The sequence below is a fragment of the Takifugu rubripes genome, chromosome 19 (assembly GCF_901000725.2).
Source record: "Takifugu rubripes chromosome 19, fTakRub1.2, whole genome shotgun sequence".
Taxonomy (NCBI): Eukaryota; Metazoa; Chordata; class Actinopteri; order Tetraodontiformes; family Tetraodontidae; genus Takifugu; species Takifugu rubripes.
In genome coordinates, this window is record NC_042303.1 from 13,496,857 (window position 1) to 13,520,210 (window position 23,354).

At 44.4% G+C, this 23,354-nt stretch overlaps 2 protein-coding genes across 2 annotated transcripts; both read right to left on the minus strand.

Moving 5' to 3' along the window:
* Positions 1-4: 4 nt before the first annotated feature.
* chchd4a (coiled-coil-helix-coiled-coil-helix domain containing 4a) lies at positions 5-1,820 on the minus strand. Its single transcript, XM_003973510.3, has 3 exons — positions 1,635-1,820; positions 1,158-1,256; positions 5-1,055 (listed from the first exon to the last, which is right to left on the minus strand). Exons 1-3 carry the CDS (start codon positions 1,654-1,656, stop codon positions 703-705), a joined length of 474 nt encoding a protein of 157 aa, XP_003973559.1. The 5' UTR covers positions 1,657-1,820; the 3' UTR covers positions 5-702.
* Positions 1,821-2,262: 442 nt separating this feature from the next.
* On the minus strand, positions 2,263-6,761 carry LOC101075256 (protein transport protein Sec61 subunit alpha-like 1). Its single transcript, XM_003973464.3, has 12 exons — positions 6,360-6,761; positions 5,525-5,592; positions 5,377-5,442; positions 5,203-5,281; positions 4,915-5,046; positions 4,661-4,770; positions 4,420-4,573; positions 4,179-4,339; positions 3,760-3,957; positions 3,473-3,664; positions 3,324-3,400; positions 2,263-3,218 (listed from the first exon to the last, which is right to left on the minus strand). Exons 1-12 carry the CDS (start codon positions 6,364-6,366, stop codon positions 3,032-3,034), a joined length of 1,431 nt encoding a protein of 476 aa, XP_003973513.1. The 5' UTR covers positions 6,367-6,761; the 3' UTR covers positions 2,263-3,031.
* Positions 6,762-23,354: the final 16,593 nt, after the last annotated feature.

Sequence of the window (23,354 nt, forward strand, 5' to 3'; positions counted from 1 at the left end):
AAGATGAAATTTTGAGGCAATCACTTTAATCCGCACATTGTTGCTGGACATAGATCTCTGAAAACAAGTCCAACGCCTGACAGATAATAAAAGATGGCAACAACACCAAGCAGAGAATTAAAAAAAAACAACTGTCAAAGCATTTATGAGGGATGTTAATGTGACAGCAGACATTACCTGACTAACGGTACAAAGACATACAGGAAGTGACGTCCAGGAGGTCAAATGAGGGGTTAGTAGTTAAACATAAATGCACAGTATTTACTGTCTTTATTTTGGTCGTAAGTGATTGAAAGCAAATGGACTCGGGTGCTTATTTATGGTAAGTATTCAAACCTAATCAAAAAAATGGCTGCATTTCATCCCAGTAAATGGTCAGGACAAACACAAATAAATGCCAAATGCTCACCGACATGACAAAACAAGAATCTAATAAAATAAACATTGCATATAAAGGGAGACTTCAACCTAACATCCCTGCAGAAGATAGCTTGATACCATTATTAAAACATAATCAATGTTTGAGTGCTCAGGAAAACCAAACAGCCTGTATGTTTGTACATTTCCCTGCATTGACAGTCATGTTCATGAGTCCGATCTATAGCAGTAAACCTTCTATACTAGCCTAAGTCGTAGTACGGACAACACCAAGCTGTTCGCTGAGAGATCGAGTCTGGGTGATAATTGATCATCGCAGGCAGTCTAGCCGTCTTTAGGTAGCGTGCTGTCAGTCTCAGGTCTTGAAACTGAAGAGGCAGAGTCACTTTCAGAAGCTACAGCAGAGTCAGGAGTTGTGGCATCAGCGGTTGTGGCAGAGTCAGAGACTACTGAGGTTGGGTCCTCTTTCTCTTCCTCTTGAGGATAGAGCTCAGGGTACCTCTGCATGCACTCTTGCATGTTCCGGAACTGGTCTATGCACTCCGAGCCCTTCACCTCCTCCTTGCTGTAGTGGAAGCAGGAAAAAGCCTCTTTGAATTGGGAGCCACATGGACCACTGGCCATGCCACCCAAGCATGGACAGTTCCAGTTGATGTCTCCATTTGGCAGGATCAGCCCTGAACATGCAGACAATAGGAAAAGAATCATGTGAGCAAAGCATATTTCTAAAGGTAAGAAATACTTTGAACTCAGATTAATTTCCCAATTAAATGACTGACCTTGTTCTTCATAGGGATCATCGGGGTCCTCCGCAACAAGCTCCGCATTGCTAGGTGTGTCGTGGTCCTCCTTGGTCACAAAAATGATTCGGTCCTTGCCTTAGACAAGACACCATAATAAACATTACACATTCCCAATTAAATGTCATTCATAATTTTAATTTCAAGACAGAAATAATGAATAGTTCCATTTGGGTTTACAGTGACACCTGAGAGGAGCACCGTCATTAAAGCGTCCGATTTCATTATTATTATCATTAATAAAGGAACATTTTCCGATGAACGACTGTTTAGCATATTTATCACAATAATGGGTGGAAGAAATCAATCGAGTACGAGGTTAGAACCAGTTTTAACACCACTTTTCTAAACCTAGCGAATGGGGAAATGCTAACCCCACGTTAGCCTAGCATCGTGACTCTCGATGACATTGCCCTGCCACGGAGGGGAATAAAATGAATGGAAAAGACAAAATACCTTCTTGTTTACAGTACGACATCTTCGGTGACCAGTGCCTTGGTTGTCACGCGTCCACAGTGGTTAAAGATAACTGGAGCGACAGAATTTACTCAACAATTGCAAGAGTTTCATTGGAATAACCAACCGGCAGCCGACGGCTCCGTACGCCTCTGACCTGTCCACATGTGGGCGCACAGTGATGACGTCAAACACCGCCCCTTAATGGTAATAATAGAAATTTGGTATTTATTTCGTTAAAAGCTACTTTGATCTTATTTCTAAGGCAATCAAAATAAACTTAATCTACAAAAAACACCACCAAGGAAGTGTTATATTCTTGGAAAACAATTAAAAGCGTAGCTAAGGAGACTCAATCCTAAAGGCCCATCTGTAGTAAACGTTAAATTCGGCCTGTTCATTTAATCTGTAGGGATCATGCACTATTTTGCAGGTATTGAGTGATGACTTGCAGGTAACGCAGCACACTTTACCTGAGATATCGAAGAAAGACAATATGCACTAACACATCTCACACACAAAAACTCACTACTCGTGGAAGCTAGAACAGAAAACATGATACAGCGTCATCTTGTGGAAGCTAAACATTATTGGACACCGACGTGTGACAGAAATCAAATCACGAGGGTTGGAAAAAAATCCTGTGTTTTTAATAACACAATTATGTTGGTTACATCAAGTAAAAACCAAAAAAATGACCCCCCTTTTTTTTGTCCCCATCAATCCCATTTTCCTCCCAACCGTTTCAGCAGTATTGTGCAGCAATTCAGTCTCGGAATAAAAGAACATGAGGAAAGACAACATTTCTCCTTTGAAAACTCTGAGACAGCCTGGACACTGTGCATTGAAAAGAGTGTACAGAAATGTGCTGTAAAACAGCAAAACATTTAAAACAAAACCACAAACAGCTAGTCTGGGACTGCCAGAAACCACGTTAGGAGCCCAAGTATATTTATTTATACTTTCACACCCTATTACAGTCGCTTGCAATCCTCGAGTGTCATTGCTACCTGGCGAACAGGTAGTTCGCCTGTTTTTTGTTGTTTTTTTTTCAAAAGTCAATTCCCCGTCAAAATGTCCAGGCACAGTGCTTTCAGCTTGACACGAGCACTAAGGTTGTCGCTGTCTTTGTGTTCCTTGCACGATGCCTGAGGTAAAGGCGACGCCGCACACTTGTGTGCTTTTAGGCATTCTTCGGCTGATGAGAGTCAGTGGCGACTCACTGTAGGCAGCCAGCACAGAGATAAGTAATAGCTATTGGTGTAACTGAACTGAAGAGACACAATACTATGTGGAGCCCTGGGAGTAACCGCAAGAGTTTCCTCAGCATTGACATGCCGGAGGTAAATGATGGAAAACAAAGGTGGTGGATGTCAGAAGGTTGTTGTTGTTTTCTGTTAGAACAGCAGCGCTGTCATGCTGCCCACTTCGCTCTGCTCCTTTACAAAGATTTCAAAGTACTGGTAGATGATGGTCACGGCCAAGAGGATTCCGGTACCCGAACCGATAGCACCCAAGAAGTCGGCCATTACCGACAGCCCTCCTATACAGAGGCCACCGAAGGCGGCGGCTGTGGGGATGTACCTGCAAAGACAGGGGCAGTAAGAACACACAGGAAGTGATCTGAAGGATGGAACTCGTCATATTCTACTCAAGCAATGGAAATATGTTTTCCAGAGTTCCTGATACCTATTAAGCTCGTGCACCATCGACGTCTCCCTGTGCCCCCTCATGACCATCTGCTGCTCCTTCAGCTGCTTTGCTACCTGAGGTGAAACATGGATCGTTAATATCAAGTGAGGCTGGCGTGTGAGAGGAGAGCTGAGGCACAAACGCACATCTTTGGCGGAAGATCCAGACACTTCGATCCACGTCTTGGAGAAAAAGGCGCAGGAGCCCAGCATGAAGAAGATGTAGATGACGGCGTGAATTGGATCGTCCAGAACCGAACCAAACGACTCCGGGGGAGAAAGGTAGTAGCATAAGCCACCCACCGGGTAGGCACGCGCTGGTCCGCCGCTGGTGGCGTCCTACACATACGACACAGGACAAGCTCCTGAGACAAGCTCCTGGAGTTTAAAACGGCTCAATGATGCTGGAAAAGGGGGAAAGTTCTGATACTTACAGACCAGGTTCCCAGGAGATTGACCAGGATGTTGCCACTGAAGCGTGTTGAAAGCATTTGTGAGATGACGTAAAGATTGGAGACCAGAGCAGACTGCAGGATGATGGGTATATTGGAGGTGTAGAACAGTTTGATGGGGTAAGTGTTGTACTGGCCGCGGTACCGTGCCGACTTGATGGGGAGGTCCACTCTGAAGCCCTGGTGAGATAAGAAAAAAATAAATAAAAGAAAAGTCTGTTAGCAAATATTTGGCAAAAACAAACGAACCGGCTTTTCAGGATTTCTATTGCAACTTTCAAAACAACGTTGTGTTAAAATAAACAGCAGTTTGGCTCAACGTGAACAAACGGTGGCATGTGTAGTCAGGAGGGTGACGCTCTCTTCACCGCACAATACCGCCCTCGAGATGATCTGTTTACCTGGAAGTATATCACCACCGCGAAAACGAAAACGGTGGCGAGGAGGTTCATGAGGTTAGGCAGGTTCTGCCTGTAGAAGGCCTCTCTGAGGGCGCGGACCTTATCAGTGCGAGTGGCCAAGAGGTGAAAGAGAGCAATGATTGCCCCCTCAAACTCAGTCCCTGGGACAAATGGAGGCAGACGTGGGGTTATTAAGCGGAAAACAAATGTGGTTTGTTGTGTTCCTGTGGAGCCGCCGTACCTCTGCCAGTGTTCACAGTGGTGGGGCTGAAGGCCTTCCAGACAATTGTCTCACAGATGTTGGTGGCAATGAAGAGTGAGATACCAGAGCCAAGACCGTAGCCCTTCTGGAGGAGCTCATCCAGCAGCAAAACAATCAGACCTGCCACAAACAGCTGGAAACAGAAACATAGAGTGTGTGGTAACAAAGCCACACAGAAGGGATTCAACACACACAAAGATAAGTTTCAACTAAAACCAACCTGGATGATGATGAGCAGGCATATCCCTGCACCCATCTCTGAAGGGTCTCCATACATGCCGGTCATGACGTACACAATTGCCTGTCCGATAGTGATGATCATTCCAAACACTGCAGGCAGACAGACAGACAGACAGACAGAAGGGGGGGGGGACAGAAACTGTGTCAGTGTACTATTGAGCGTGTATGGCAAAGGGGACACACTAAAATGCTCTCAAAACCTTCAGAAACAGGTAAAGTGAGGAAAAGACCTACATTTCTGAGCTCCATTGAAGAGGGCTCTGTCCTTGGGGGTGTCTCCCACTTCAATGATTTTGGCACCAGCCAGCAGTTGCATGATAAGACCTGAGGTGACAATAGGCGAGATACCCAGCTCCATCAGAGTACCTGAGGTACAAAGTGAACAGTGTTAGACTGGCAGCCGCACAAGGAACAATGTAGTAAGAGCCAACAACAGGTGACCTTTGACTTCTCACATGTGGTGAAGATTGTTTCAGGTCAGATAAGAGAGAGAAAACACTAAAAGAAAATCATTTCAAGCACCTCGGTTTGAAGCCAGAATTACTCTCATCCAGTAGAAAGGATCCGCTGAATCTGATGACATGATGCCAAAGAGAGGAATCTGAATCGACAGCACACAAGGAAAAAACATAAATACAACAGTCTCACAACTGTGAAAAGCTTCTTTATCGTGCAACATTATCAATGGACACAAACCTGGCAACACACTAGAAAGATGAATAAAGTGATGGCAGTCCATAGCACCTTTTCTCTAAATTGAATCTGCGGGGATGGAAAACAAAGTTCACATCAGATAAAAGCTTAATCCCAGCGCATACAGTGTTCTTTAAAAGCTGAAGCATACCTTTCTTTCAGGTTTCTGGATTTCTGGCAAGACTGCGCAGAACGGCTTGATGACTTCCAAAAATTTGACTGCAGAAAGAGATGGGAAAAGTTAAAACGAGCCCCCACTTGTGTGATTAAACCCCAGTGCAGGCCAGCAGGTTCCAGTTTTCTCATCTTGTTCTTCACAGAAGGGTTCGTTCAGGTGCTACGTCATCACTCAGGAGCAGCGAAACAGCTGGCAGACACATGTCGAGTTCTGCAGCGTGCACCCAGCTAACTGTGCATAAACTCAAGACAGCCATGGTGTCTGGAGTGATTAAAAATTGCCCGCAGCCCCAAGGCAGCATGATTTACTCAGATGTAAACCAACTATGCAAAATCACTGAAATTGACTTTGACATCAAGCGATTTTTAAAGCCATCTAGCTATTATCTCTTCCTCGGCTGGTCAGCGGAATGCACGTAAATCCACGTATTTACGTCAGAAAAGCAAAGCCCGGGTGAAAATAAAAATAAAATATGTAAGTCATACATTCATTCATTTAGCCATTAGCGTGATGCTAGGTAGCGTCAAAACGAGCGTGCAATTTACAACAGGTCACTTTGACCCATAACTTCAACAAGAATCAATTACCCAGCGACGTTTAACGTTGATTTAAATGGAGAAAAGCACAATTTCTTTGCAATAAAAACTTTAAGTTATCCCTTATAACCCAGGTACAACTTGCCCCTAACCTAACCAAGGCTAGCTAATTAGCCCGATGGCAAAAGCTCTCCGTTTACTATTGATAGAGATTAAAAAGAAGGAATATTGAATGGCTGCAGAGGCGGGGATATAAAAGAAATATCACGTACTCCCCATAGTGTCCTTAGGCCGACTCCTGCCGCGTTAGTGGTGCCCGTGTGAGTGCTGAGTGGAGTCAGTATGGTTCCATCCAGCCTCTCCGTAGGAAAAGAGAGTAGTAGAGACACGTCACCAGACAAGCCGCTAACACACGTCACTTTTCTGAGACACACGTAAACGTCATGTATGAATGGCAAAAATAAAACAGTGCACGAGGCCAGCCGTGCATACGCATATCTGTGGTGCTGGGTGCACAGGACGCTCAACTCGTTTCCTCAAATTATAAAAGACGCGGCTGCAGTTTTCGCGGAAATTTAAGCTAATGCCCTGTAAGAAGCGGAATTCCCCCAGCCACTAGAGGGCGCCATTCCCCAGGTTCATAAGTAGATCGCGACGCTGGCTGGAAGCCACGCCCCCTTCCCTCTGAATGGACCAATCAGAACGACCCATTGCTGATGACCGTTATTAACATATTATTCATGGATAAAATTACATCGTTAAATTTCAAATACAATGGAGAAATAGTTTCATGTGCCACAGCAGCACATAGTGTCTGTATCTTCCTTTTTTTAGTTTTATTTTAAATTGTGTTTTATAATTCCTATTTTTTACTCGATGACCTGGACTGTCCAGAAATGTCCCTATAAATAAAATGTATTCCTCCTATTATTGTCTTTATTTTCTTCCTATTCTGCTCGTGATGTTGGTGCAACAAGTGATGCAGTGATGGTCACGTAACATAGTAGATTGCTTTATGATCAGAGGTCCCATGGATTTGATCTATGGAAGATCAAGGCTCAAAGTGCCTTGGGGATCCGGAACATCCCCAAAATTGAGTCATCTGTTCCTCTTCCCCTTATCAACATTTACTGAAAATAAGTCCATTCATAAATTTTCGAGTTATTTTGCTCACACACAGATAAACGCCGGTTGTCAGTGTCACATTAGCTCCTTGGCGGAGTTAAAAATAGGAATTAATATTTTCATTTCCCCCTCATTCAAAACATCTACCACCAGAGGTCGCCGCTACAACAGCAATGAGTGATACGTTTGGTCTATTTGTTAAAATAGAGTCATTAATAACAGATTTTTTTTTTAAACACACACATTAAAAAAATAGTGCTCAAATAGTAGTGATTCTGCATCAGTATGTGATTTGAAATCTCAGGTGTGATGGGTTGAGGGGCCCAATACGAACGGTAGCATTAATGATGAAATAATAGCTTGAAATAATAGTAGAATCCTCAGCTGCCAATAGCAAGCACAGACAGACAGACAGACAGACAGACACACACACACACACACACAGGCACACACACACACACACACAAAATCACACACACACACACGCGCGCGAGGGGAGGCTGGGCAGTGGGGAATGTTTGTGAGCGCTCATCTGCCCTCAGATAAAGAGATATTTGTTCCTGTGGTTATATAATGATTACAGAGCTGTGAGCCAACACAGGGGGGAAGACAACCACACTGGTCACCACCTTTCACACACTTCTCAGTACAGTTCCCCTACCAACTGTCTGCTTTTTAAAAATTAGTAAGGAAATTTACTTCCTATTCAGTAATTCAGTGAAATGACAGTACAGTTGTGAAAATGTGTTTCACTGTGTGTCTATTTTGGTTTGACATGGAAATGAACCTGCATATTTTCATAGTTTGCATAGAAACTAAAATCTATAAGGAAATGTCATGTTGAGGTGCTTTTACACCCAGTCCAATGCAATGAAGATGTCATCATTTGCCTCATCATATCAATTAAAATCACTTTGAATCACAATTAGTGATTTAACAACCCCAACAAAAACACAATATACATACATTTTAGAGTAGAGAAAGATTTTATACTATATTCACGACCTTTTCTTACATAAAATAATAAGAAAATTATATCAGTTGCATCAATGGCCTACAATATGTAAAGAAAATATTTTTGTGTTCAAATGAACCTGGACCCTGCAACTGACGCAGAAAGACAATAAGGATTATTGTCTTTACCATGAGAAATATTTTGTTCTTGCTCATATTTGCTATCAGCTTCAGTACATTTATTAAGATACTGGGTTTAAAAAACAAACAAAACAATTGCAGCGGTCAAATATAATATTTAAACTGCTTATCTCAGAGAAGACCATTGAAGGCAGGGTCTGCTGTGTCCGTCACATAATGTTTGCTGGATGCAGTGAAACCCCTGGAGCTCCGAGAGACTCTCCATTATTTACAGCAAAAGCAGAACTCGGCCGACGTGTCGATGAACCCGCTCCTGTTTGCAGGATTATATCGGTTTCAGTATTCTCTCACTCTCAGAATGAACACTTTGATCTCCTCTACAGAACCAGACGAGCCCCCATATATGAGTGTGACACGGACAGTGTGTGTGGGAGGACAACACAAACTCACAGGGATGTTGATCCACATCCCATCAGCGTGTTTCTGTTCCAGATGAGTCAGACTGGATTATTTTTGGAGATGAGCGAGGAGCACCTGCGGGTAGAGGAGGGTGCGGACGGATTTGGCCACTTTCAACAGCCGCAACAGGATGAAAACAAATTAAATAAAAGCAAACTGGGGTTCATTACGCTTCATTTGGTCACACCAGTAACCAACTCAAATTAACAAGCAGTGAGAACTCTGAGCATCTTATTACATTCCTGCCCATCAGTATTTCCAGAGTTGATGGCAGAATATGACCCCCCGGCACACACACACACACACACACACACACACACACACACACACACACACACACACACACACACACACACACACACACACACGCACACACACACACTTATAAATATTATCCATGTGGAAGCACTTATGTAAACCAGCACACACAGACTGCTGCTACGTCTGTTTTCACGATTTATTGTCCTTCGGCCTCTGCAGCCAATCTGCTGTAATCCCACTAATCCAATCAAAGCCTGGCTGTGCAGGGGGAGCGGGAATAGCACCCAGATATCGATTAAATGGGCCAGAGCCACTTTCAGCCTTCCTACCTTCATGGCTGATTACAGAGAGCATGTGGGACTGTTAAATCATGCCCTCGGTGGTTCATTACTGGTATTAATGGGTCAGTGTGAATGAATCTGACGGCAGGCGCTGGCAGGCGACGAGGGCCCCGGGGACGCTTCCAGACGCGTGGCCTTGGCAGACAGCTGTGCTGCAAATATTACGCAACGTTCTAATTTAATCTTGGCTTAATTTTGCTTTTCATTTCCCCATGTGGAGTCTGATGTGTTTGGGTTCTGGTCCTGGTCTGTGCAAGCGTTGGGGTCGATGTAAACCCACGCAGGGAGGATGCAGTAATGTGGTTTAACTGCAGGGGAAGCAGGATATGGAAGAGATCAAGAGGAAATGAATGATTGAGTGATTTAGGTTGGAATTTGCGTATGGCATCATTGCATCTTACAGTAATCAAATTAATTTCTGTTGCATAATATTGTAAATTATACATTTGTTTCATAATTCATCTCTGTTACCTTCGCCAACCAATCAGGGTTTATGAATTGGTTCAGCAATTCACATAATTTCTAACCTGGAAAACCTGCACCTGACATGAGAGAAGAAATGGACCACTTCTTGTCAAAGTGACAGGTTGACCTTTCCCTGAACCCGCCCACACCTGTTCCCCCCCCCCCCCCCCCCCGCCTCCCGCCTCCCGCCTCCCGCCATTCTCCCTTGCCCGCCTTTTTTTTAAAAAGGGAGGAGGGTGGATCCCCCCCCCCCCCCCCCCCCCCCTCCTCCCTTTCTCCCTCCCGCCTCCCGCCATTCTCCCTTGCCCACCTGTTTTTAAAAAGGAATGGCGGGAGTTACAAAACAGTTACAAATCAGTTTTGCCATAGTCCTGGCATAGCCATCTGTGGACAACATGAGTAGTTCTACATCCGTGATTGGTGAGACGGCTGTGACCGTTATAAGAGAATTGTGTGGAAAAGTAGTTGAAAAATCCACGGTGTTTGTACAGCGTTCTCAGGCGTCACCTTGTGAGCCTTTGCAGCAAGAATGGTCTTTGGAGCCTTATAGTCAAACAGGGAGTTTTGGGTATGTGTTCCGTTACAAGACGGGGGAGTTGATTCTCTATCAGCGTGAAGAATCTTCCACTGAGGGGTCTATGTTGTCGGCTACGATGTCTTCCAATGACTGGGGTGTGTTGAAACTGATCAAACCGGGAATGGTGTGTGTGACTGAAGAAGGCTGTGAAGAAAGAAACAACACAGAACAGAAACCTTCCACAGAACAAACATTTGTGAGCATTTGGTTGACGAAAACCTCGGGTACGGGAAGATGGTTCTATCGTGCTAGCTACAAGATGCAGATGGAAGAGATGTCAGGGAAACCGAGACAGTATTTTGTCTTGGATCTTTTTAACTCAGACTGTGGGGTTTTCAGCAACGTGTTGACTCTACCTCTTGCAGCATGGATCGAAAAGATGCATGAAATGGATGATAAAATCACAAAATTTTTTCACCATTGTCGTCTTTGGAACAACACTGTGGTGACGAAAAAAAGAGTCCTCCCTCGTGTAAGCCCACACCCATATCTCAAATGTATAAAAGACGTTCGTCTGAACCATACGTTACCCACTACCGGAGTGAAACACTAAGGAGAGCATGTCTACCAACAGAAGCGTCAAGAGCGGATCTGACAATCCGAGCAATTCCTATCTGTGGGATGAGGATGAGACACAAGCGGAATGCCGTCAACGTCGGCTTCGGCCTCGCAGGCTGGATTTTGACTCACTCATCCAACGCTTGGATCCCACGGATTCTAACGAGTCTCTCACTCCTTGGCTAAGCCCTCCACCAACCCCACCCCTCGGACGCTCGGCATCGGATCCTGGGGTGTCCAGTCCTCACTCACCCTCACTGACACCACCCGTCAGAGACTCGGTATCACTTCCAGAGCTGTCCGAGTCTCTTCTCCAAGGCAGAGATCCTGCGCCGTCTCCGGCTTCTTCATGTCCAGGTTCTCCAATCTCTGTGAGCGGTGTGGAGAGTCCTTCACGCTCAACAACCCCTGATCCGCCTTTGCCCGACGACGCATCGGATCTCCCCGGGGCTGTATGTAACGGTGCTGACCAGCTTGACGGCTGGGCATCTGAATTCTTTGGTCTGGTAAAAAAAGGCGTTCTTCATCTACTTAGCGTCGTCCTGGACCTGTACAAGGGTGAGGTTTGCAACGGATGTCGGATCGACCACCCCAGCCAGCGCCAACACCAGTGTTTGGATGTGATCGAACCGGGTTTCTACCGCAACAACTTTTACATGTTGATGAAAAGACTCTACACACCCAAGTTCATTCCTGCTATTCAAAATTTCCTGAAAGCGTGCGGTGTCAACGCTGACTACGTGAAAGTCAAGATCGCCGCAGAGAGCCTTTTGCTCGAGCTGAAATCCAGCGAATTAATCTACACTCCCATCCACCAAATGTACGAGAGTATCGCCGACAACGACAGCGAGATTAAACAGGAACATCTGGACACGGTGACTCAGTACTGGACTGAAAACACTTATATCTGAAAACACCATTTTCAGATATAAAATGGGGAGCTTCTGGGGAAAAGTTGTAAACGATGTAGAAGGTGTCAAGATCCAATTGATCAAGGGTCAGATAATAAACATCTTGTACCAGGCTATTGAGAACAAAACGGCTTCAAACAAAAACATCTTGCTGGAAAAAACCAGAACGTGTGCAGGACCCGCACTTTGGGAAGAGATGGTAAATGACACGATGCTTATGAGCAAATCTGGATTGTCGGATTGTTTTAAAGTAATTTTTAAAGAACTGTCCAACGATGTTGTAAAACCATGTCATATGATAGCCTTTTATGCTTTGCTCATTGATGTGACCAGCAGACTTGTGCAAAACAACCATTCTGTAAGCATCTTGGAAGAACTTGGAAAATTACACGATGATATCTGCCTCAGTCTGGATCATAAAGTCTTAACTCAAACTCTATTGATGATAACGCATTGGTCTTAGACTAGTTTTTGACTATCTGTACTTTCACATTACAAATGTTACAAATGTATTTGCTCATGTTACTCGCAAAATGTATTTACTCATGTTACTCACAAAATGTGTATGCTAAAGATTTCTTAACAGCTAATAAAAAAAAATAAATACCTCTCAAACGAGCATCCCTTCTCATTCTGTTTTCAACATGTCTGAGACACGCTTCATGGAAAAAGTGTACTATGATCCCGCGCATCCCGGTAGCCTCGGTGGTGTAGAGCGGCTCCATAAGGGGGTGCAAGAAGAAATGGGAAAGACGGTTCCTCGAGAAAATGTTAAAACATTTCTACAGGGACAGGACGCTTACACTCTACACAAACCGGCCAGGATACATTTTCCAAGAAACAGGGTTTTCGCCCCCCGCCCTTTAAACCAATTTCAAGCGGACCTGTGCGATATGCAAGCCCTGTCGGAGCATAATGACGGATATAATTATTTATTAACGGTCATAGACATATTTTCCAAAAAAGCTTACGTCAGGGCTCTGAAGAGAAAATCAGCGGCTGAGGTGGTAAAGGCGTTTGAATCCATTTTTGAGTCAAGTCAGACGCCTGAAAAAATACAAACTGATGCGGGGAAAGAATTTTTTAACAAGAGTTTTGAAGCTTTGATGAGAAAACACAATATCGTTCATTTTTCCACCGCCAGTCACCTTAAGGCCTCTGTGATTGAAAGATTTAATCGTACATTAAAAGGTAGAATGTGGAGATATTTTACAGCAAACAACACTCTGCGATACACCGACGTCTTACAAGACTTGGTGAAAAGCTATAATCACAGTTATCACAGCAGTATCAAGATGAAACCCGCTGAGGTAACCTCGGAGAACACTTTTAAAGTGTTTCAAAACTTGTACGGTAAATCTGAAAACCGACGGAAGGTTGAAACCAAGATGAATTTCAAGAAGGGGGACCTAGTTAGAATTTCAAAACTGAGAGGAGTGTTTGATAAAAAATATGAACAGAGTTTTACGAACGAGGTGTTTACGGTATCTGAACGCATCCCTCGCGACCCTCCAGTGTACAAGTTAAAAGATTACGATGGAGAACCCATCCAAGGGTCATTTTATGAGCCAGAGCTACAAAAGGTAACGATGGGGGAAGACAGACTTTTCCACGTAGAAAAGATTCTGAAGCATCGCGTCGTCAGGGGTGAAAAGCAAGTTTTTGTAAGTTGGAAAAACTGGCCGGAGAAATTCAACAGCTGGATCAAAGCCGCAGATTTAAAGAACGTATAAAAATCAACTCGCGATCGCAACGGATATCATTTCATCATGTACGGTCCGAAGGACGAGGGCTTTTTTATTACCCTACCCTCCAACGCCAGCGTCGATGTTTTTAAAGAAAACACGAGTTCCAGTTACCGCGTGGATTTGCCTCAACATATCGATTTAGAGGGAAGCTGGGAAGTAGCTTTAACGCAGATTTCATACCCGCACACCTTTTATCACCTTTCTCAGGAGGATGCCTACTTTTACTGGAGGGAAAACCCTCAAGAACCGGCCACGGAGAGCAAGGTGCATCGTCAAGAGATGAAACAATCATATTTCAACGGCTTCTCAGCCTTTAGATTCGAGATGGACGGACAATTTAGAAGAATAAAGTCTGATATTTACCTCGTCTATGACAGTCTTCTGAAAAGATTTGATTTCCAATCGGGAGGTAAAACCCACGTACTCTTCGAAGGACCCCTGGCATATTTGATGGGTATGAAATCAGGGGAATGGTTTACGTTTGACCAAAGGTATGCGTACTATCCCTGCGATTTACGAGCTGGGTTTTATCACATGTATTGTTACAGCGACGTAGTTGCACCGCAGATGGTCGGCGACGTTTATGCGCCACTTTTGAGAACGATTGATGTAAAAGGAACGTTCGGTGAAATCGTCACACAGTATTTCAATCCTGCTTACTATTTACCGGTGTCCAAAAACCACATTGAAAACATTCAGGTGGAGATAAAAACGGATCAAAACAAACCGGTAAAATTTTCATACGGCAAGACTATCGCGACTCTCCACTTTAGACCTAGAACTTGAACCCCAGGGTTATATATATTCCAATCGCCCGCGTCCTCATCATTCATTTTCAGGAGGCTGATCAGCTATCCACACACAAAGTGTTCAAGGCTAAGAGAAAAATAGAGAAAAAGAAAATGGCTCGGGTAGGTTTGAGAGAAGATCCTCACCGATTTGTACAATATTATGAGAGTCAAGTAGGGGGGAATTTGCCGGGGTTTTACGGTGCACCGGTCATGTACGGTCGGGGGATAGGATCTTTGTTTTCTAAATTATTTCGTTTCGTCAGCCCTTTGGCCAAGAAAGGTTTCGAAATAGCTAAACCTCATCTTAAAGCCGCTGCGAGTAACATCGCCTCCAACGCCGTCAAACACGTGATGGAACGGTTCGCCGGTGATCAAGAAGATGATCAAGAGATGAAGCAAGAAGGATCCGGGGGCATTATGGTGTTGTCGCGTAGGAAGAGAAGACGACCCCCCGGAGAACGCATCCCCTCCAGCTTTAATAAACAGCCGTTCGGTAAAAGGAAGAAATCAGTTGCAAAAGGCCGTCGTGTGAAGAAGAAGTCCGTCCGGAGCTCTGATATTTTTTAAGAATATCTTTTCTTTGAGAAAAAAGAAAATGGCTCTAGTACATCAGAAATCTCCAGAGTGTACTCTGGCCGAATTGGATTTATTTTCAGCACCTATGACGCAGCTGTCTATCGATGAAAAAACCTACACGGAAATTTCTCCCCTGTCAGCCATCACCGACGGGGGACCCATTGAGTTTTTCATCCCCGGAGACGGGGACCGGTATCTGGATCTGAACGACACTCTGTTGCATCTCCGTGTAAAAATCACCAACGCTAACGGATCGAACCTAGCTAATGACGCAGCGGTGGGTCTTATCAATTATCCTCTAAATACAATTTTCAGTCAATGCGACGTGACCCTGGGGGATCGACTCATCTCTCAGTCGAGCGCTACCCACCCCTATCGCTGCATGATTGAGACCCTGCTCAACTTTTCACCGGACACACTCTCCAGTCAGTTTACCGGGGGTCTTTTTTACAAAGATACCGCCGGGTCAGTGGACTCTATCGTGCTCGTGAACGGTCCAAATAAAGGGTTAACGAGGAGAGCCGCGTCCACAGCCCGTTCCAGAGAAGTACACCTGCTCGGTCCTCTCCACGGGGACATCTTTTTCTGCGAGAGACTATTGCTCAACTCTGTCGATTTGAGAATTAAACTGATGCGAGCCAACGATGCTTTCTGCCTCATGGGGGCGCGTGACTCTACTTTTAGCCTAAAAGTACTGGGGGCTTCCCTATTTGTTAAAAAAGTAGCCGTGTCCCCTGCAGTCAGGTTAGGTCACGCCGCCGCCTTAATGAAGGGCAACGCTCTCTACCCCCTTTCACGCGTTAATGTGAAAACTTACTCTATTCCGGCAAACTCTAGGGTTTGCAACCAGGAGAATCTGTTTCTGGGTAGCATACCAAAGTACGTGGTTCTGGGTATGGTACACCACGAAGCTTTCACAGGAAGACGAGACCTGTCGCCTTTTAATTTCAGACACTATGACATCGAATACCTGGCTCTCTGTCAGGACGGCCGGCAAGTTCCGGCTAAAGCTTTCCAACCCGATTTTAACAACGGGGTGTCCGTCAGAGAATTCTACAACATGTTCCTGGCTACCGGGAGACATCTCAAAGATTTACCCCTGAGTATCAGCCGTGATGACTTTAATGACGGCTACTCTCTGTTTGTGTTTAATCTCAATCCGAGCGATGACAACGACGCACTGTCTACCGTCTCAAACGGAAACCTCAGGCTGGAGTTGAGATTTAGAACACCCCTGCAGCACACCGCGACCCTTATCGTCTACGCCTGTTACGATTCTATTCTGGAGATCAACGCCAAGAGGCAGGTGCTGGTGGACTATTATTAAAAGATGGACAACGTTCAACTAGAGAACCTTCTGCATAGCCTGCTGGGAGATGTGTTTTGCGGGGTGTGGGCGTCCGATCAACTGCCCATGCTGAATCCCTCTTTTAGAACCCCGGCCTACTTTATCGTCAACACACATCCGGCTCACATGCCGGGGGAGCACTGGTTAGCTTTGACGCTGGAAAATGGGGGCATAGCCACCTTTTTTGATTCTTATGGATTTCCGCCGGACTTTGATCACTACCCCCCGAGCATCTTACAGTTTCTGGAAAAACGTTCTAAAAACATTGAGTACCACGACGTTCAGTTGCAGCACCACATGTCGACGGTCTGCGGACAACATTGCATCTATTACCTCTGTCACCGCGCGTGCGGGCTATCTTTTGATCAAGTACTGTCTTTGTACAATGATGATGTAATAAAGAATGACTTCATGGTGTACGACTATGTGAGGAAATATCAGCGCTGTATTAGAAATAAAATCAATGGTCCCTCCAAGCAGGGGTGTTGTTTTTTGCAATGTTTTAAAGATTTTTAAAGTTTTTGAATGAATGACTGTACGCTCGAAAAAATGTTTAATAAACGCTTTATTGGTAAAAGACAAAACTTTGTGTATTACATTTATTCACGATGAAATGTTAATCCAACGCGGGGGGTCATTTGTTCGTCTTCTAGTTTTTGACGGTAGATCCGCAGGTGTTTCAGAGTCTTGAGATCCGATCGCATCCATCTTGAGGAGTCGGTATTGATTACGCGCTTTTGGGTTACTTATAGAAGACAAAGGGATGTTTAATTCTGAGAGAGTATTTAAAAAATGTGTCCATCCGGGAGGTTCAGAACCCTCTGATTTTTTCTTTTTAAAAGGAAACAAGAGTCGTTTGAATAGATCGATCATGTGAGACCCTTTTACAACGTTGCCCCGGTACACAAATTCCCCTTTTGTATTCCAAACATCGTGACGGTCGGATAATTTCTTTAAGACGTATTCGGCATTCTTGCGATCTCGCGGTGGGAGGCTCTGCAACACGTCGTCGATGATGCTATCGGACGTCCGTACGTCCGTCCCAGAATCTGCCTCTGCCTCCGTCTTTGTCAGATTCTCTGTCAGATTCTCTGTCTGATCCTGCTTCACAAAGGTCAGATATCTTTGCAGTAACGCGTTATATTTTTTAATTTTTTCATGAGAGCTCAGCCCCTGCTCGTTTAAGATGGCTCTCATCCTAGCATCCAAATCGTCCTCCGCGACATCTCTGATGGACTGGGAGGGCCGCGTCAGGCGGTTGAGTTGATGAGGGGTGACGAGAAACATTTTTTGGGCCTTTTTCAAAGTCATTTTCGTATCAATCCTCCGACGAGGTTCCCAATCAAAGGTACCACCGCTGAGAGGAGAGGTAAAAGAAATCCGCCCGTCTGCTTCTTTAGAACCTGTTGCTTCCTCTTTAAACTGGTTCTTTTATCAGCCAGCAGTTTGATAATTTTTTTCTGTCTCTTCAGTTTTTTAAATTGAGAAGGAGTCAGGGGGAGGTTTCCTTTTAGAAGATTTAAAGAAATCTCACACAGTGTCTGGATAAAATCCGGGGAGCTGTGAATAAGAATGTCTCTACGTTTCTTGGGTGTGGCACGGTACAGGGCCTTCAGCAGGGGTGCGTTTCTTTTTATACGCGCTGACATGATGATCTACGTCGACGCTCTGGGGATGTAAACGGCCGCTTGCTGGTGAGGAAGCACACCCGTCCTCAGTCTGTACGGATCTGGGCAGACGGGGGTGAGATCCACTATTAAATACCCGTGAGGGTCTTTTGTGGCGTCTTCAAAACTCTCCAAGAAAAATGCCTTTTGTGATGGAAAAATCTGATGAGCCAATATATTCATTTGTAGTTTATCCCGTGGGTTTTTAAACATGACCAAATAATTGCTGTTCAAACTGATGGTGCGACTGTGTTTACCCTGGTGAAACACGTTTTGAGTCAACATCATAACACTCATGTTTCTGTGGTGGCGATACTGTGTAAAAATCTTTACCACTTCAGGATGGTCAGAGGCTTGAAAAATAACATCGTCCAAAATAATCAAATGCTTTTGATCAGGAGGAAACAGTGTTTCATCTTCAAAAGAATCAGGCAGACCTTTGACAAATTTAATGTTTTTAATCATCTTTTGCAGTTCAGCGTACATAGGTTGAAAAGAGGTATAAATCCACACGATATTGTCAGGTACAACATTTATTACACGGTCACAGTTTTCCAATACATTTTTTACAAAATAGGTCTTTCCACACCCGCTCGGACCCGCGATTAAACAAGAAAAAGGAAAGATAAACCTAGGATCAAATTCAATTTCCTGCATTTCTAATACCCGAAAGGCAGAGTTGTTCCGTCAGCAAAGAGTCGTCTTTTGTCATACACCACCCTAAATTTTTTATCAAATGACACATTTCTCAATGCGAAACCCTTTTTATCACGTCTGATGCTGTGTTGACGGATCTCGATCGTGTTTCCCTCTTGTTTATTACTCAGGTAACCCTCCACCAGCTCTCTGACACTGTCAAAGCTCACACGCTCACAAAATTCCCGGGTCTGAGTGATACCTTTCACACGCATGACGACTTTCTTTTTATTTCGTGTTTGGTACGCGTAACTCTTGGGACCCACCGCTGCAAACTCTTGAATGCTGTCACCATCCAGTTCATCCGTCAGGTCACCTAAATAGTTACCCAGCTCTAGAGGTTTCTCACCCTCTTTGACCAGATAGATTAAACTATCTGTGTCGATGTAAAACACTCTGTCTTGTAGTTTTTCCAGATAACTGTACAGCTTCAGTCGTGCGTGTGCTGTGGTGAATGCTGCAATAAAAACATTACTCTGTTTACCTGGGGGTTGAACGTACCTGTCGGTGTATTTCCACCTGATGAGAGCTCTGTTGCTGTGGAGAACGGAAAAGTATTCGACTTTGTATTTACCTGAAAACATGTAACTAAAGAATTCTTTAGGATCTGAGACAATGGTGGTTTTAAACAAATTATCTCTCTGTGCAAACTTTCCCCACAAACTGTTGAGACACAATTTAGCAACCTGTCTTTTCACAGGATTGGTCTCGATTTTGCCAGCATCTAAAAGAATGCCCTGATGCTCCTGATAGTCCCTGATGTATTTTTCCCTGCTCTCTCGGTCCGTCGCCTCAGCGGGGTAACCCGAGGCTTCCTGCTTTCCTTTCAAAAAGGTGTGTATGTAGTCGGTAAACACAGTGTCGCTGCTCTTGTCAAAGTGCCAGACTTCTGTAATTTTACCCACCCTGTACCCCACATCCAGAGCTTTGATGAATTCAACGGTGACCCAGACCCCCGTCAGAGCTCTGCCCTCATCGTCGTGTTCGCAGGGGCCACCCTCATTGTTAGTTTCGGCACAGGTGCGACACAGTGTAAAGAGTAATTTACCTCCCTCACTTTTGTGCGGTAACACGGGGAATAAAAGACCTCGAGGAGGATACACAGTGGCTCTGATGAAGCCGTAGTAGCTGCGTGGGTCCTCGAAATCTTTGTAGATGATCACGGGGTGACCAAAGGGGTAAGAGCAAGTACTGTTGACAAACGGGTACAGTGAGGTGACATCAACATAGTGGATGGTTTCATCGGGCGCTGCCGTGTGTCGCAGTTTTAAAGCGCTCGTTCTACCTCCGAAAAGTGCTTTTCGGGGGTTGAGAGGCTCAGGAGCGTTAAAGCAACGGAGAAATTCTTTAACCTCCGTGCATGTTGTTTTCATCTGGTTCCACGTGTGTTCTCTCATGACTACAACACGAACCCCATGTGTGGTCTGTAGCTCACTCACCCTCTTCTCACTTTTGTAGTGAAGTTCACCAAAGGTGACGCCTCTCATATCGCACTGTACTGTGGGATCAAAGCAACTGGGACAGCCGTGGTAAAAACATCCATGAAATTCCCAGACATGTTTTACACCGTCAATCTCAGCATATCCGTCTACGAAAAATGCACCAATCTGTTTTTCACCCATGTTTAGAGCATGCTGTATAAAGATTTTTTCTTTGTGCATCAACCATTCTAACCATTGAACCGATGCGCTAGAGAATCTTTTGCTCTGATTCAAATAGTTGTGCGGGCAGGGGATAGCCAGAGTGTTAGGAGTCAGATAATTGGTGCGAAACACCTTCATACAGGCTCCGGCTATGGCGATAGAACCAAAAGGGTCTACCCCCGTCTCACCTAGGAACTGATCTCTAAATTTAAGACTGCCCTGGGTGAGAATGTCAACATCATTTTTGCAGTACAGCGAGGCCTCCTTTTTGAAGTCAAAGGTACCGCGGCTGACCTCGTTGTACCATGGGTCAAATTCTTCCCGTTCGCGCACCGTCATGCGATCTACGTCGTAGTCGGACGGAACGGGATAGGACCCCACGTAATTGAGGTGAATTTCTGAGCTAAATTTGTGTGGGAAATACCCCTTGGACTTGTCAGTGAATCCTAAGGCTTTGGGCATAGCGCTGAGACGCATGGGGAGAAATGACAGGGAATCTATGAATTTGAGACCATAATGGGATTCCTCAAAACTGAGGATTTTACTCCCGTTCATCAGAATCTGTTGTGGCGTCACATCCAGTTCCAACATACCTTTTAACACCAGATAACTGTCAAACCCCTTGGCATTATGGGCTATAAAGATGTTCTGTTTGTATCGTGGCTTCCTGAAATGCAAAATAAACATTTTAGCACAGTCAAGACCATAAAACGCCTTCTCTTCACCTTTGGATGTTTTTGTATGCACTAAAAAAGGAACATGCTCTCCATTTTGACCCACAAATGTTTCAAAATCATAAAAAACCAAATCAGGATGTGAGATGTCTGGTTGGAGGGTAGGAATGTAACAACTATGATCGACTTTAGAGTCGCTCTGCAGTTTTTCACCACAGATTTTACATTTTTTCACCGCACAGCGATGCTTTGCATCGTCTAACGACAAATTGACACTGTAGTATAGTTCGCATCGTGCGCATTTTTTGATTTGGTCGCAGAGGCTGGACTTTCTGCTTGAACCGGCCAATTTGTGTCTGGTGAAACAAGAGGGTGAGCGACACGTTCTGTTACAGTCAGAGCAAACCACTGTGTTGAACCCTTCTGTGGGGCAGGCAGGATCGTTGCACACTGCGCAGTAACCTTTACAAAAGTGGGTATAGGGATGCTTAAAAGTCTTGTAACAATAATTACAGACTGACGACCCCAGGAAGGCTTTGAGATTTTTTATCCCATAATAGTGATTTTGTAGTAAAAAGAGAAACAACTGATTGGAACGATCAGAGAATTTTGTCTCATAATGTGAGAGGGGTTTACTGTGGCATGTTCTGTAAAACACAACAATTTTACGCCCCAGAATATTTTCAAATTTACCAATGTCACTGAAAGTGACGGGGGTCTCATCATTTAAACCAGCCTGATGCTGCAACTTCCTCGCAATATCAAGGCATTCTCTTTCAGTAAGTTTCGGGTAGATAACGTGAGCTAGACTGATGGCGAAGCAAAGCTGGTTGTCTCTGTTGTCTACGATAAATAAGTGGCGTCTTTTTTTGTCAATGATTTCACAGTCTAGAGTTTTCTCCATCTTACGTTTGGCACCTCCTCCTGGGTTCTGCACCACGTGAAGGATGAATTCTATATTCTCATCCGATGAAATGATACCGTTTGACTGCACAATCCGATCTAGCATTCCATTAAAAGCCGGTAGAATATTTTCACCTTGTTCATCCACAGCAACTGTAACATGATTGTGTACGTTTTCACCCACCACCTCCAACTGTATTAAATCATTGCGACTACTATGTCGTCTGGCAACATCCACCAATTCGCTGATAACCCCTGTTACATCTCGATAGAATGTTGCAATGTCAGGCACATTTCCCCGAGTGGGAATGTTAAAGGAGCGTCTTGTTCTCCATGTGATAAAATCATTAAAAAACCTCTCACCCCGCTCAGGAGAGAGATCGGGTGGATTTTCTCCTAGCCCTCCTCCCCCTTGCTGAGGAGAAAGTTTAGGGGGGGCCATGTGTGTAAGGGCTGAGGGGCTGCTCTCTGACCCCCCTTCTTGTGTCTCTGCTGAATCCGTCTCTGATCTGATTGTTACCGCGTGTAAGACATGATCACTTTGCGTGTGGAGAGCTGATGAAGGAGAATGATTTTCAAACTCTACTGCATTAACTGCATTAAGGTTTTCGAGGGCATCATTTATGAGTTGTAAGGTGTCAAGTTCTAGGACGTTTTCATTTTGCTCTGTAAAATGTAAATTTATTGGAATGGAGATTGGAATTTCACTTAATTGATCAACAGCTATTTGTAAAGCATTCGGTACTTGATTAAAATATTCAACATTGAAATCCTCATCACTTAATTGATCAACAGCTATTTGTAAAACAATCGGTACTTGATTAAAATATTCAACATTGAAATCCTCATCCATATCTTAAACAAAAGACAGAAAAAGGAAAAAAAAAAAAAATTACAGCTTTTTCAACACTGTTTTAGTACACCTTTGGTTACAATTGGAGGAAACAATATACCGTATGACATTATTGAAAATCTCCAGCACTACCTTGTCTTGGGGGTGTAGGGAATGAATGTAGCAGCCTGTATCCTCCTCCACCCTGTCAAAGAGCGGATCAGGAACGCTCTCGTGGTGCTCGTGCTGTTGTTGGGGATGATTGTATCCGGCTGTATCCCCGTCCACCCTGTTGAAGGACGGTTCAGGAACGCTCTCGTTTAATCTCACCCCTGAATCTGTAATTAGATGAGAGATGAGTTTTTTTTTTTTTTTTATATATTATTATTATTATTAGTCAAGAAGATATAGTATAAAATATACCATCAAACAATCTCCTGACAATGTTAGACTTGTGTCTCTGGTTCCTACGTCTCCTTATCGGCCTCGCAGGTTCGAAAGGATCTGGTGCCGCTGTAAGTACAGGGGTCAGAGTGGTACACGCTTGCCGTATTCTACGTCTCCTCGCAGGGGCAGAAGGTTCACGGGAGAGTGGAG